The sequence below is a fragment of the Danio rerio genome, chromosome 17 (genome assembly GCF_049306965.1).
Source record: "Danio rerio strain Tuebingen ecotype United States chromosome 17, GRCz12tu, whole genome shotgun sequence".
Lineage (NCBI taxonomy): Eukaryota > Metazoa > Chordata > Actinopteri > Cypriniformes > Danionidae > Danio > Danio rerio.
The window spans coordinates 17787506-17804258 of record NC_133192.1 but is presented as its reverse complement, the minus strand read 5'-3'; the positions used below and the strand labels follow the sequence as shown (position 1 = coordinate 17804258).

Sequence of the window (16753 nt, the reverse complement as noted above, 5' to 3'; positions counted from 1 at the left end):
AGAGGCTCTTCAGTGGCTGCCAGTGTGATATTTACACAAGCTAATTGAGCCAAACCCTCAGTGATACAGTAATATAGGCTTCAGCTCTGTTTGCACATATAATTAGAGTTCAGAGACTCTCTGCACAGCCACCAAGGAATGAAGTCACATGAATCCAGGGTGCAAGAAGGCCATATTTGTTTCATTCAACATCATGTGCAGTCTATACAGTATCAGGTTCAAGAGGAAGTGACTGAAATGTTTACATGCAACGCCTCCAATGACTTGAAAACACAAAATTTTCAATTTGTATATTACAATGGTGCCTTAAGTACCTTCAAAAAGTGACAGTACATACATCTTTAATGTAACTTCAAAGACTAATTAGAAGTACATTTCTAATTTACTGACGATGCATGTGCCGTTTCCTTACGTACATTTGTTCATTTAGCAGACGCTTTTATACAAAGTGACTTACAAGTGAGGATAAAAGAAGCACTTCAAATCATGAGAGAGCAGCAGTCTATAAATGCTATGACAAGACTCATTTGTTTTTTAAATGAATACGTTTTAAATTACAAGATTACTGCAGCATTTATGACAGTAAATTAAAGAATTTTTAAGAACCTTTTTTAAGGGTGCTTTCCCAACTCTGGTCCGGTTTATTTGGTCTGGACCAAGGGCCAAATGATACATTGTAGCATTTTTGGGTCCTTTTCACACCACGTTTGAAAGAACCAAAATGCAGCGATGTGACAAAATCCGCATCACTCATTAGCCAAATGTTATTGAACATGTTTCCTAAACTGCTTCTTGAATGGTCAGAATTAACGTGCAGGAAAATGCTAATGGAATCCCGCAAGTAAACAAACTGGCAGACACAAAATGTCGCTTTGTACTATGGAGGGACGACTCCGCTGGCTGATTGTATCTATGCCTGGTCATAGTATACTATATAGTTTGTATACATCACTTTAGACAAATGTTTTTTTTAATGCATTGCAAACGGTAAAGGCGCTTCAGGAGGCGTGAATTAATTTAGCTGAACTGCGGCACGATCATCTTCAGGAAATATTACCTACGATCTATCAGGTAATGTTATTCCCTCTTTCTCTCTTGGTTTAAAATTGTTGGTAAAGTGCTGTCAACAAATGTTTTTCTCCAAAAGCCACAAGATGGTACAGCGCATAGGACTACAGCAGTTGGATTAGTCTTAAAGGCGCAGTACTTTTTGTGGTTGGGTCGGTTTTTAGTTCGGATCATGTTCTCACCACAAATCAACAACTCGCGAGTTTGTTTGAAAGCATACCAAGACCACCTCTTCAAGGACTACCTCTTTCTGGGTGTGCTTTTTTTGGGTCCGCTTATGGTGCGCAATTGAGTGCAATTGCTACATTCACACCTCGCCAAAGGAACCGCACCAGAAGGGGAAAACAAACTCTAGTGTGATTCAATCGAACAAAATAAGGCAGGTGTGAAAACACCCTAAGACCAACTAAAGATAATGTAAGGGGAAAAAAATCTAAGGGAAAACAATAGACCAATAAGGTAATAATTAAGCACATCAAAAGTTGTATTTATAGCTAAATTTAAAAATTAAAATACAAAACATATTTATTGATATAAATAATTGAAACCTGGCCACACAATTTTACTTTGTCTTATCAGTTTAATAGTCATCTAAAGTATTTTAATCAAACAGGTTTATAAACTGCCTTATAAAAATTGCAGCACATCTCTAAATTACAGCAAGAAGAAAACCTGGAGTTAGTTTATCTTCTCTCTCCGAACATATGGAAAGGAAAGAGTGTCCCACAGGTGGCTTGTCAAGCCCACTCACCTCTGTGGAGCACAGTTAAAATTGCACAATGTTTTTAAATAAAGTATGGGGGTGCTTATAAGAAAGTGTCTGGTGCATATGAAGAGGAAAAACGTGTCTTCTAAAAGTGGTTTGTCAAACCCACTCACCCGTGTAGAGCACACTGAGAATAGCACAATGTTTTCAAAGACGAATGGGGTGCTAAAGAAGAAAGTGTCTGGCGTTTAGTGAGAAAAACGTGTCCTCTACAGGAGGTTTGTCAAGCTCACTCACATGTGTGGAGCACACTTACAGTAGTATTGCACAATGTTTTCAAAGACGAATGAGGTGCTCTTAAAAAAGTGCCTGGTGCATACAGAGAGGAAAAACATGTCTTCTACGGGTGGCTTGTCAAGCCCACTTGCCTACATGTGAAGCACACTAAGAAAACACATATACACATATGTCTGGCCATTACAGAGAGGAGAGACTGCCATACAAAAGGCAGATGTATTAACCACACACCCGATAAATTGTGTTCTTTGGAAACCTCACCATCCTGAACTGCAGACAACATCAACCAATGGTGTCTATCAAATGGCAGAAGGAGTGAGTGTTTAGGAAACCTGTTTCAAAACATTTATCATTTCATTGCATGTAATTCTCTTTGGTGACATCATATCCAAGCTAGTGAAATCTTTATCTATATTATAAAGGTCTTAAAGATCTGCTGGATTCCCTCGAATTCTAAGTCACTTGGAGTGGCACATAAATTAAGGGGAAAAAAATCAATTTAAACAACCTGTCAAAAATGTAAATGGCTCTCATTCCATCCATGTAGCAGTTTCATAGCTCATTAGGCTAATACACAAATAAACAAAGAACACATCTTTAATTTTCCAATGTGATGAGTGGTTGAGGGTACCGTGAGGATACTCCGCGACTGCTTCGTCAGTTCATCACAGTTTTGAGTAAATCGTCCGTCAGTTTTCATCCATTCTCTCCATTACGCATGGGCTCTTGTGTGGCTAAACACAGCTTAAGGGAAAGAAAAGGAGGAAATATCTATAAATCATGTTTAATAGGCCCCCCATAAGGAAATCAATATGCTCATAGCGCCTTGGAATAGGCCTTCACCATCGGCATTCATCAGTGGCTGTCAGCCTTTACAAAAACTGGCTCTGAGAAAATACTTTGCATGCTTAACCTCACTACAGATGGTGGCCAACATAAGCCAGGGCTCCAGATTGTGAGTAAACGATCATGTTTTCCCACTTTTTTCCCCACTACCACTTTTTTCGCCAAATTGATAAAAGAGACATTCTGTTGAGATACATTACGGAAGCAGCAAAGGCAGAAAAAAAACAGAACTACTTTATTTGAACTGCACATTACATTGACCATTTATAAGGAAAAAATAAATAAAAGAAAATACAACACTACGCAAGCTAGAGCGAATGTCTTTGCTGGACCAGTCAATTATACCTTGTGAAATCACTGAGAATTCTCCACAATAATGACCAAGAATACAGCTGAAAGACTAGCAATCAGATTACAGATCACATGGCTATTACTGTGGTTTTACTATAGTTCTTCTAATGAGGAAAACTGTAAATGTGGAATTTTTATTTTGAATTTTATTATCTTCTTCATGTATTAAATATATCAAAAGATTTATATAATTTTTGTATTATGCTGTATAATTACTGTATTGGGTCACACTAAATGTCTCTACATTTTTTTTTAACAAATGACATAGAAAAGTGTAAAGTCAGACTTTTTTTCTAGTAGGGTAGTAAAGCTGATACTTGTCTGATGATCGACTGACTTGCACTCCAGTTAAGATCTTTGCACACTGAGTCTGATGAGTACTAAATAATCTATTCCGAAAAATGCTAAACATTCATTCTTTCATTTCTTTCGGCTTAGTCTCTTTATTCATCAGGGGTCGCCACAGCGGAATGAAACGTTGTGTGTAGTTATATAGCGCAATTATCATGAGGGGGGTCTCTCCACACCACCACCAGTGTGCAGCATCCACTTGGATGCTTGGAGGACAACGCTGCAGTGCATTCATCACACACAAGCTATAGGGGGAGTGAACAGACAATGATAGAGCCAATTACGGTGGATGGGGATGATTGGGAGGCCATGATGGGTAAGGGCCAATGGATGAAATTTGGTCAGGACAACAGGGTTACACCCCTACTCTTTGCGAGAAGTGTCATGGGATTTTTAATGAGTCAGGACCTCGGTTTAACATCTCATCCGAATGATGGCACTCACTGACAATATAGTGTCCCCTACACTACACTAGGGGATTAAGACTCACACAGACTGCATGTTGAGCGCCCTCTGCTGGCATCACTAACACCACCTCAAACAGCAACCTAGTTTTACATGTGGTCTCGCATCCAGGTACAAACCAGACTCAGCCCTGCTTAGCTTCAATAAGTAACCAGTCTTGGGCTACAGGGAAATTTGGCTGTAGAATGAACCAACAACTTATCCAGCAGATGCCCTTTCAGCTGCAATCCAGAACTGGGAAACATCCATACACACTCATTCACACACACATACACTATGGCCAATTTAGTTTATTTTATTCACCTATACCACATTTCTTTCGACTGTGGGGGAAACCGGAGCACCTGGAGGAACCCACACCAACACGGGAAGAACATGTAAACTCCACACAGAAATGCCAACTGACCTAGATGCGACTCAAAAAAAACGACCCTCTTGCTGTGAGGCGACAGTGCTAACCGCTGAGCCACCATGTCGCCCAACGCTAAACATTTCGTAGTCAATTCACGCAGCGATGCATTGTTCTCCTCTCTTACCTTTACAAAAGAAAGAGGAATATGCAACATATTGTGTTCATCCAATACTGCATAGAGAAGAAAGAGAGTTCTCCTTAAAGAGCTGCACTGGATTATCACAAAATACAAAGTTTATTTCAGGAAATCAAAGGAAATTTGATACTTTGTTTACATACGGAAATGTGAGGTATCCCAAGCAAATTCTGAGCAGAGACTGGCAGTAGGTCAAATGTATTGACACACACACGCACGCATGCACCAAACAGCAGCAGGGGGAGAGGTGCGCCAGTGACTGAATCCAGCATAGGGGTTCTCGACTGCTCAGAATGTCTGAGACATTCTGTCTTCTACTATGCACTGTGTTTGTCATGAAGTCATTTTGCCTTTTGCTTGTACGGTGGCTCTGAAATCTCAAAACCATTATAAAAATGCTTTTTCAGATTTAAACAACAGGAAAAAATAGGTCACACTTTTCTAATGGTCTGCTTGTTGAATTTAAGTTACATTGCATCTACATGCCAACTAATTCTCAATAGATTATACAGTAAGTAGACCGTTAGGTTGGAGTTAGTGTAAGTTGACATGTACTGTACATGCAAAGTTTCTTATAGTCAGTTAAATGTCTGTTGAAGGAGCAGTATCAGCAGATAATAAGCAGACAGTCTACTAATACTCAAATGAACCATCAAAATAAAGTGTTACCGAAAAATAAAATCGAACCCGATTAAAAATTTTTTATGACAGACAAAAGTTTCGGAAGCAGTGTGTCCATACTATTGACACAACGGGAGGTCAAATAATTTTTCTAACGTGCTAAAAGTGGACAAAAGGTTTGGATTTGGTGTGCAATAACCTTTCCTCTCAACTTGCATATCAAAAGTCCTTTTTCAAGAGACACAATTTGTAAGATTATTTATATTACATGTGCCACACTTTAGTCGGTGCCAGCATCTGTCAAACTTACTGGCACTGGATGCCTATGATAAATGTCGTAGAAAAGTGTATGGTAGTGACGTGATTTTTTACTTTTACATGTTGGAGTTTTTCTATTTTAATCATTTGTTTACATTTTTATTCATCATTTTTATAATGTTGCTGCTAAAACAGAAATGAAACCTTACTTTTATTGATAAAGTGTATAAGGGGTGAAAATGAAACTGTGGGATAATTGAAAGTTCATGGGAGTGTGAGAGAAATAAGTTTGAATATTGTAAACATCATTTTTATCATTAGAAGTTATTATTATAAGTTATCAAAGTAAATAGAAGAGGGTGAGACTGCGCTATTGAAGAGGTGAACAAGGAGTGTGACGATTTTTAGGTGAATAAAAACTATTCTAGAATACAAATTGTCACAGTTGAAAGTTTTTGGGAGTTGGTTATCTGTGGATGTTGTTATCTCCAGAGAGGAGCCAAAAAGGGGGATACTATTGTGGAAAAGGAATATATATTTTTTCATTTATGTCTTTTTCTTTTCATTAAACAATTGTATTTGTATTGGTTAAAGGTGATATTTTACCTGAAATTCTTCTGTTGAGTGTGTTCTGCATACTAATGAAACATTTTTGCAGAAGCAGATGAAGCTGATAGAAATGCAAAGGCCTGATTGTCTAAAATTAACTTGAGCTTTGCAGCAGAACTTCCTGTCAGCAGAAACGTGTTGAAAACAAACACAGAATATTTGCAGTTGAGAAGTGCTATGCTTTTAACATCGTGCCGAGAATTCATAAAAACATATGAAGTATGTATGGGTGCGCCTAATGGAGAACTGGAGAATCGTTGACAAGTGGTAATCTCCACCTGATAATATCAGCTGCCTATAAAAAATGAAGTCAGTAAAATGAAAGTTGTTGCGCACCTCCTGAATGGCAGGTCTTTCAAACATTCTATTTAGGATAACAGAATTCTGCGAATCGAATTGTTCATTTGTATCCAATAAATTACTAAGATTTTTGACATTGAAGAAAACCCTCTCCTGGCCTTTTTTTATTGAACACGCATGAAACTGAGTAAATATTAAAACATTATACTCGAGTGTAATGATCTACTGACACGCACTCCAACTACTCTCAACTCACATGTCAAATGAGTATTTCTAAGATACCAAAAAGCTCTTAAAGAATAGGAATATATAATTTGGCTACTTTCTCTTTTAATCTTATTAATCTTGATTGTTCTGATCGTTCTTATCATCATTACATAATCTCAGTGTTCACACAGACAGATGCAAACAACATAATTGGCAATGCATAAAAATGCAAGTAAAAAATATGTCCTTACCTCTTTCCTGGTTACCAAAACTTCCTTGAAGTAAAGGTTTGGTGTAAATACTCTTTCCACTTGTACGTTTTAGTCTTTTCCTGTTAGAGAATTGTACAGCTTTATATAAAACAATCAAGAAAAATAAAAGTGAAATTAATTTGTATCATTTATTAAAAGCATCTGCTAGGTCAACTATTAGGCCACGGCACCGACGTTTTCAATATAACCGTAATATTCTTGTGCCAGGTAAAATTCAAGATCATCTGTGAAGTTTTTTATTAAAACGTTGTGCCCATTAATTTTCACTCCAGACTTGGAGTACATCATGCTAACGATGACTTGACTTTCAGTAACAGTGAAGACAACAGCACGAACAAGCTTCGTGTGACAGGTCTGCTCAGACCCAACTACACTAGAGCCCTGTAAAGACGGCAGTGATGGACTGAAACAGGGGCTCTCGTCTTCCAGAGATAGAGCGCTCTGTGGCAACGCTTGCATTCTGCTAGCAGGTTGAGCAGGGAGCAAGGTCCCTCATTTGTATCTGCCAGTCCTGATTAATGATATTTCATCCTAACCATGTTCGCCGCTTCTTTTTTTTTTTTTCTTTCCCCAACTTGCTCTTCTTGTATCTCTCTCATGCTCATTTCAATGCAGATACACCATGCTAGAAAAAAGTAGGTCTTATAGATATTTATACCCAGAACACTCCATGACACATGCAGACCTACTATACATGGTATGTGGAAATGGACTAACTCATGTGTGTGCATTAGATTAGATGAAGCTAATAGAACTAATGAATGTAAAGTGATGGCGCAGCTCAGTCACGCTCCTAGAGGAAAACTGGAAGGATGACATGTCAGGGCAGTAGCCAATTACAACAGCTAATATAAAAAACAAGGGATTTAGGAGGCATTTTGAATGCAGAAGTCTATGTAGAGTAAGTATATAGCAATATCCTGATTACCAGGTAACAGGTTCTAAAGAATTCCCTTTATTGTTCCCATTAAGTTCTATATCATGATTTTTTTAAAAGTTAAAATGTCCATGCATTTTACATTCTATCCAGTATTTACTAATGTTCTAAGCACATTTTGTATTAACAATTATATAGTTTTTATATGCATTTTATAACACATTAAAGAGCCCCTATTATGATCTATAAATGACCTTCCATGTAGAATGTAACAGCTCTAAGCGTAGTGCATTATCAAGCTTAAAGGCTTAAAACTGAAAGTGCAACGTGTTTAAACTATGGATTCATATATAAAAGAATTGACTCATAGTGCTTCAAATGAATAATCTTGACAACGAGTCTTTAGCCATTTCAACATGACGTCAATATGAAACTTAACCTCTGCCCAATTGTTGCGCATGTAGACCAGGGAAAATTAAAACCCATAAATAATTAGCATAAATAATCAAATAGTGAAAATCTATTATCGTGATTGTTCTGCCTACAACAAGGCATGCATCATTTCTGTCCATTGAGTTGCAGTTTTTAATAAGTATACTGCTATTGGCTGATAATGGAGATATTTTATAATAGTATTGATTGATTTTATTACTTTTTCACTTGTATAATGTATAATAAAATATTGAAATAAATATAAAAATGTATAATAACATTCTATATTATAATAAATATTAATATTAAAATGTATTAAAAAAACTGTAAATTTTTGTGCTTTGAATTGTAACAGAATTTTCTTTTCAGCGCATTTTTTCTTATTAATTTTCTTATTTACTGGCAGGCATAACATGAAAATAATTAACAGCTTATCACATTAGCCGGGCGATGTTATCTCAGCCTACAGTGTTTGTTACTCAACATTGATCTCTTCGAACTCGGGTCTTTTTTTTCCCATTTGCTCCACACAATTCAATTTCATTCTGACCCTCTGAAATCATGTTATCATGCAATTCCTCCCTGGTTGAGTGATGGAAGAATTACTTCCAAATACGTTTGGTCTTGTCCCGCAACAGTCAAATGTTGAATTCTTTGTCTCGCTATCAGTCCACCGCAGCTACACAGCATAAAAGCGAATGACAAAAAATGGAAAGCGATCTTCTTGTGTGAAAAAAATAAAATAAAAATATTTACAGAGTGCACAAAGAAAACAGACTACTCCCTCAAACGGCTGAAATAAACAACAGGCGCACAATGTGTTAATCTAGGGTTCTTTACACTGCTGGCAAGGCTTAGATCGAAGCTCTACCTTTTTTTTTTCCCTCGCATGAGTTTGGCTCACGGTGTCACACATTCACATCCCATAGCACAATAAACCAACCAAACTGGGGGATTCGTTTAATCGAGTTTCAAAGAGGAAGGTGAAGATTAAACTAGCGCCTCTCTGTTTATATCTGAACAGCGGGCCATTCCTGAAAATGAACCTATGAGTGGATTAAGCACGTATTTGATTAAAACTGTATTTGATTATTTTTTTTGTTCCTCCAAGGCCATTTCCTTACTTGATGCCTCCTGAGCCCCCTGATGGATTGTGGATAGAGTGAGCGCCGTGTCACACAGATGAAGACTCAGGACTGATTACAAAAACAAATTAATCTTTATTCAGATGGGAGTGCAGCAAATCTCTTGAAACACAAACAAGTATTTACAGTACCATAATCACATGGAACAAGACCAGTCGCATAAAATCCTCCCCGAACGAGCGCGTTCAGGCTGTTTATTACATGTTGCTAGAAGAGAGTTTCAACTGAATCTGAATGCGCTAGTAAATATTCAATTTTGAAGCAACCTGCCTATTTTGTAGATGAAAACTGAACAAGGGAGGATGATTTATTTCTAGTTTTTAAGATGCTATAAAATTGACTGACGGAAAAAGAAAAAAAAAAAAATTACAGAAGTCATTTTAAGAGAGCGAGTACCGAAGGCTGGAAAGGGAATATTGTTCCAGCATCTAGTGAAGTAAACCCTGAGAGGCTGGGTTAAATTTAATGTAGTTTGTAAGGCAACTGCACAATAGAAATGTGTGCTTCTCTATTACACCGTTCAGTCTCGGTCCAAATGGATCAATACAACATCAAAAGTTATCATCTAACCCAAGTGTCAAGCATCTTAAGTTACTCCGCCTTTCAACAGGCAAGGCCAAACTGTGTCCTCGAAATTGCTGAGAGTTATCTATTGGAGCGAGAGTGTGAATGGCAGACTGTCATGGTTTAAAATGACAAAACAAAAGAGAAGTAGCAAATACACGTTGCTTCACTTTTCTTCATCAACTAAATAAATGGTCCAAAATGAATATATTTGTGGCTCATGTAGAGGTGCAGGTGTTCGCCAAACCATAGCTGATGATGTTTTCAAAATCCTTGAAGCTGATGTGACCGTCAGAATCTTGATCCGCATGCCTGCACAAAAATAAGAACAACATGTTATTATTAAATGTACAAACAATATATATAGTAGGGAAAGATGGAGAAAGATGCCATCTTTAACATTACAGATCCATTAGTCATAGGGAAGAAAAAGCGAGAGACTATGATTGATTGATTGTCTGATTAGTTGGTTAAATCAGTGGTTCCCAACCTGGGGTCCGCGCCCCCCTAAGGGGGGCGCCAGAGTTCACAGGGGGGGCGCGGGAGAGGATAAGTATTGAGGTAGAAAAAGGCATAAAAATGGTCCACTATTATAAAGGGCTTTGCAATTAATCGAAAATCCGATTTAGATTTCGGTTTCAAACGATTATAAAAAAGCATTAATCGAGATAAATGATTATTGCATCATATTTCGCCACAGTTGTACACGTGTTGCTCTTAAAAGCGCGAAAGAGCTTATGTGTGTGTGCAGCACGATCACGCAGTCAGAAGCATGCGGCCGGTCAGCATTCACTCTCATTCGCACACTGAGACGAGCAGAGGAGCGCAGACATCTAAAGTCATCTTAGTGTGAACGCTTTAATGGTCAAATAGGTGTCAAAACGCAGTGTTTAGTGATTATTTACATTAACCCTCATTTGTGTAATAAACGAGTTGAGGATCAAAAGACGTGAAAGAGAAACCATTAAAGATACAGCGCGCTATATAATCCTTCTGCCGCCTGTTTTTATTATTATTAAACAAACATAACGAGAAAACCTTTGCTGCTCTTGACTGAAGGACTGCTGTAGCTAAAGTGTTTTTCTTACAGTGAAGATGCTTAAAGCACAGTTTGTTTCATATTTTTATTCTATTGTATTTATTTCTCTTTCCATTGCAGGGTGGAAAATAACTGTATGTATACAGTTGAAGTCAGAATTATTAGCCCTCTTGAAAATTAGCAAACCTTTTCCTGCCCAATTTCTGTTTCATGGAAAGAATATTTTATTAACTTATTTCTGAACATAATAGTTTTGATATCTCATTTCTAATTACTGATTTCTTTTTTCTTTGCTATAATGACAGCACATAATATTTTACTAGATATTTTTCAAAATACAAGCATTCAGATTAAAGTACAGTTCAAAGGCTTAATTAGAGTAATAAGGCAAGTCATTATAACGGTAGTTTATTCTGCAGACAATCAAAAATATATATTGCTTAAGGGGGCTAATAATATTGACCTTAAATTGGTTTCAAAATATTTAAACCTGTCTTTATTCTAGCTAAAATAAAACAAATAAAAGAAAAAATATTATAGGAAATACTGTTAAAATTCCTTGCTCTGTTAAACATAATTTGGGAAATATTTATAAAAAAAAAATCTCAGGAGCGCTAATAATTTTGACTTTACCTGGCAATGGTTTTGAATAATCGTGAATACAATTATGACCAAAATAATCGTGATTATGATTTTTCCCAAAATCGAGCAGCCCAAAAAATAAAAAATAATCTAAACACATGCTTAAAATTCCAACATAATAGTGAAAATAATTAAAATAAATAACTTTAAATAATTATTTAAATTTTGCTCACTCGGGCAATCTGCTTGTCAACGTGTCGTAAAGGCAAAATCAAAACAAAAATGGCAGACAAACGTAAATGCTGTGATTCTTCAGAGGCGAAGAAAAAGATTAGACAGTATGACAAAGCCTACCTAAATTTTGGTTTTATTGAAGGCCAAGACAAGTTAAAACTGATTATTTTATATTTTCTATACATATTACTATATATTAATATTACACAAACACACACACACACACACACACACACACATGTTGGGAACCACTGGGTTAAATGGTTGGATAAATGGTTGATTGATTTGGCTGAATGGTTGGTAGGTTGATTGAATGGTTGGTTGGTAGATTGATCGGTTGGTTGGTTGGTTGATTAACGGATTGAATGGTTGGCTGAATGGTTGGTTAACTCGGCTAAATGGTTGGTAGGTTGATTGATGGTTGGTTGATTGATCGGTTGGTTGGTTGGTTGGTTGATTGAATGGTTGGCTGAATGGTTGGTAGGTTGATTGATTGGTTTTATTGATTGATCGGTTGGTTGATTGATTGATTGATTTGGCTAAATGGTTGGTAGGTTGATTGAATGGTTGGTTGATTGATCGGTTGGTTGGTTGGTTGATTGAATGGTTGGTAGGTTGATTGATTGGTTTTATTGATTGATCGGTTGGTTGATTGATTGATTGATTGATTTGGCTGAATGGTTTGTAGGTTGATTGATCGGTTGGTTGATTGATTGGTTGGTTGATTGATTGATTGATTGATTGACCGATTGATTGATTTGGCTGATTGGTTTATAGGTTGATTGAATGGTTGGTTGATTAATCGGTTGGTTGGTTGGTTGATTGATTTGGCTAAATGGTTGGTTGAATGGTTGATTGATTTGGCTGAATGGTTGGTTAATTTATTAATATATTGGTTGGTTGAATAGTTGGTTGAATGACTGATTGAATGATTGAAAGATAGATTAACTTAACACTTAACTAGCTTTATCCAACGAGGTGTGCTATTTGCACTTAGCCTAAATAGACACTACAAAATTTTTCACTTTTACATCGGGCCACTCCTTTTTTAATTCACTCACAGTGCGATGTTCAAACCCCACTGCATTAACCACATCAGCTTAATTCTCCCACTCTATTTTGTTTTCTTTTGTTATTAATTCCGGAGGACAAACTTGCAAATAACACAGTTTTTCCTCTGGTGTACCTCCGATAGGAGCGCCTCCAATTCATATTCTGTGAAGTTTCTCTTGCTTGCTTTTGCCATTGCTTTTTTTGTTTGGTTTTGCCAAAGTAGAGTCATTACCATATTTATTAGGGGGAGGAGGCAGGGAGGAGTTTTGCGCTCGTGCATGTGAGCTTAGTTTCACTTTAATTCGGATGTATAAAGAGAATATGCTTGAGATTCAGCATATCCAGTGTTTTATACATCTGAATTTTTTTACTGCATACGCAATGTTTTAGTATGAATTCAATGCAAGTCTTCGTACATGAGCCCCCAGTTCAGTGACAATGTCGACTGGTAAGAGACACCTGAATTAATCTCAAAGACGTACTCAAACTTTATTAAAATTATGCAATACTACATTGAGTTCAGATTATAATTTTTTTGTTTTCCATATTATCATTTTTGTTATTTCTTTGAATTTTACAATTTAATCTACTCAGATAAAAGAAAGAATTATTCAATTGTTAATTATCAGATAAAAAGAATAGATTTTTTTAAAAGAAAAAGGATTTAAATAGTGTATTAACTTGTTGTGCCATCCACTGTAGAAATTAAGGGTTTCTCCATTTTTAAACCATTTTTTTTTCAGTGCAATCGCTGCAAAACATTCAGTGACAACCTGTCATGGCAGGACCTGATAGGTTAATATGTTTAAACCAGTATAGCTTTTAGACCAAAACTGAACATTTGAACAGATGTAAGGGGAAATGGCTCAGTAATATTAAGAACTCGGCACTCACAGCAAAACACTATTGAGTATCTGTCAGTGTCTGATTTAAACTTAACCTGAATAGCAGGAAAGTCAGAAATATGCAACACTTCAACTCTTTGCCTCAAATTCGACATGACATCCTTTCTTAGATCTATAGCCCAGGCACTTCCTCACCAACACAGCCTGCAACAGCATTCCATTAGAAACGCATTAATTCTGTTGGTGCAATCTGATAATCCATAAACTTGATGATAAATGAGTTGTTTTCTAGTTTAGGAGGTATATCCGAGTGTCGTCTTGCTCTGTGGTCCGACACAGCCAATTACCTGTAGAGATGGTAAATGTTTCTCATCTCTCAGACATAAAACCCACTGATGTTCACTCTAACCTTGCAAGAAAGTGTTTTCTGATTGACTTGACCGAGTCAAAGGCTGACTTATTTCACTTCCTGCTATAGGTGGTTCCCTGGACAGGTGTAGGATGTGAATGTGTGGAAAGCTGCTCATTTTCAGCTGACTGAGTCTTTTATCAGTCCTGTGAGGGACGTTGTGTGGCGGGAGGAAAAGACTTGGCTCTAACTAAAGGTTTTATTCCAAAGCCATGACTTTCAAATGGTTGGGAAATGAAATAATAGTTTTCAGTTTGAAAGGCTATAGGAAAAAGTGTTGTGAGACAAATTAAAAGCAAAGACTAAACAGCAGAGCAAAAAAATGACACAATTTGTGGTCATTTAAAGGTACAAGCTCACCCAAAAATTTACATTTGCTGTTAATTTAGTCAACCTCAGGCCATCCAAGACGTTTCTCAGGCACACAACATTTCTCTGTTCTGTCCAGGAGAGCCGGTGTCCTGCATAGTTGAGCTCCAACTTTCTTCAACACATCTGCCTGGAAGATTCTAGTATGCCTAGAAAGAGCTTGATTAGCTTATTTAAGTGAGTTTAATTAGGATTGGAACTAAAATATGCAGGATATCGGCTCTCCAAGACCAGGTTTGGGCACCCCTGTTCCACAGCATCTAGGTAGTTGGTAGGCATTGATGTCCATAGGAATTTCTGTGGTAGTCAATGAATACAATTGACAAAGATCCTTTAAAATAAATAGTTTTGTGTTCAACAGAACAAAAGAAAATCAAAGGTTTGAAGCCACTTGGGGGATGCATCCTATGTACATTAAATTTAGTAATTTAATAGATGGTTTTGTTCAAAGAGACTTAAAGTTGAAGAGGCATACACCGATTCAACAAGAAGAGGCAATACACACAAGAAGTGCTCATTATACAAAGAAACTCAGAGAATTACTGTAGTGCTTATAGATTTAAGTGCTAGAGTAAGGAGTGTGGGGGGGGGTTGGGAGAGAAGAGCGTTTTTTACAGGTAGTTCGTCAAGTCCACTCACTTGTGTGAGGCACATTAAAAATTTATAATGTTTTAGGGTTGTCATTAGGGCTGGGCGATTTAGCAAAAAAAAAAAAAAATCTAGGTTTTTTATATAGTTTGACCGATTCACGATTTCGATTTATTTATTTATTTTTTTTGTGTTACTAGTCTTCTCAAAACATTACAACAACATGACTGAAGTAACATTCTCTTTAAAAGTAACTTGAAAAACCATCTGCTTAAGGAACATTGTAATTTTAATGGCCATGTCATACAAAAATCGGTCAAGTTGTAAATAAATGTAAAATAAATTCACGAGTTAAATAGCACTGCTGTAGATTTGAATAAGAAATATTTGTGTAAATATTGCACTTGCAGGAATACAGAGGTATTTTTTGCAAGTTTTGCTGAAAAAGCTGCTGCCTTTTTCTTAAAGATACAGTGGAAGAAAAGGACTGAACTTGGAAACTGTAAAGATTAATTAAACCCAATGTGTAAAGTTGTGGACGTATAGCAGGAGCAAATACAAGTACCAGATGTGTGTCTAATATAAAATAATATATTTAATCTATTTTTCTTTTTTCCCCTTTTAAATAACGATCTTTTGATGTGCTTTGCTCCACTCTCTATTATGCTGCCTGATCTGTCTGGTTTTCAACTAGGTCCGCTAAATAACGTCATGGGGGCAGGTACTTTCATTTTCACTGCTACAGCCCCTCACCTCTACTCATGTTCAAACCAAACGATCGGCGTGGTTTTTCACATGGCAGGCCTTTACGTCCTTCATCCATGTTGAGATCGAGTTTTTCGACTTGGTGAGGGAATATGTCTTGACAATCCATACAGATGTGCAACAAGTAAAATCCTACATGACTTCACGCTTTAACAGGCAGTCAAGCAGGTCGGACATGACAGTTTAAACTATCACAAACCAAACGAGCATGATATTTAAGATGAAAACTTGATATTTAAGATGAAAATAATCAGATGGCGCTCTGTGGGCCGGCTAAAATGAGAACTGCTTCGTGAATCGTGGCTGGGCGGCGCCGGTGTGTGTATAGAGACCTGTTTAGAATTCTAAAATCCATGGCGTGGTGCTGCGCGGCGCGTCGCCGAGAGGCACTTCTGGTGTGCTTCCTGCTTCATTCAGAGAGTGAACCAAACCGCATTGGTGCCATTATAATGTATTAAATTTTTTTTTTTTTTTTTTTAAATCGCGATTTCTCGATTTGATTCAAAATTAAATCGTCTTAAAACGTAAATTCGAACTAATCGGAAAAATCGGAAAAATCACCCAGCCCTAGTTGTCATGTGGTGAAGTGGGAGAGAAAATAGTGGGATCTTGGTTTTGTTCACAGGAGTTCAGATGATTTTGTAAAAGATGGGTATTTAGTTGTTGTTTGATTTATACTTCCACTGAGGTCTGTGTAAATAGTATACATCATCTTTTGTTAGAAAGTTCACTCAGTGGTCCGCTGAGGCTGTAGTTTAAAGGTAATAATGTTGTAAATTAGAAGTGTAATGAGACATATTTGTACTGAACCATTTGGAGTCTTTTGGTTTGGTGCACATTTTAAACCAAAAAATTCTGGGTGGATTATTGTAAAATAAGTATTTGAGAACCTAGAGTCTTTTCAGTGCCACTGCTCATCAAGGCTGTCCAAAGATTTGTTAAGTATAGCTGC

The 16753-nt window shown here is 36.9% G+C and overlaps 1 protein-coding gene across 7 annotated transcripts in view; it reads right to left on the bottom strand.

Moving 5' to 3' along the window:
* Positions 1 to 9408: 9408 nt before the first annotated feature.
* Positions 9409 to 16753, bottom strand: part of efcab11 (EF-hand calcium binding domain 11) — a 109278-nt gene continuing 101933 nt past the window's right edge. For all 7 annotated transcript variants that reach the window (XR_012392718.1, XR_012392721.1, XR_012392724.1 and 4 more), the window contains 1 exon segment: positions 9409 to 10229. Coding sequence is in view for 2 of the 7 variants with exons in the window: in NM_001017812.1 (NP_001017812.1) it covers positions 10136 to 10229 (94 nt within the window). In the remaining 5 variants the exon portion in view is untranslated.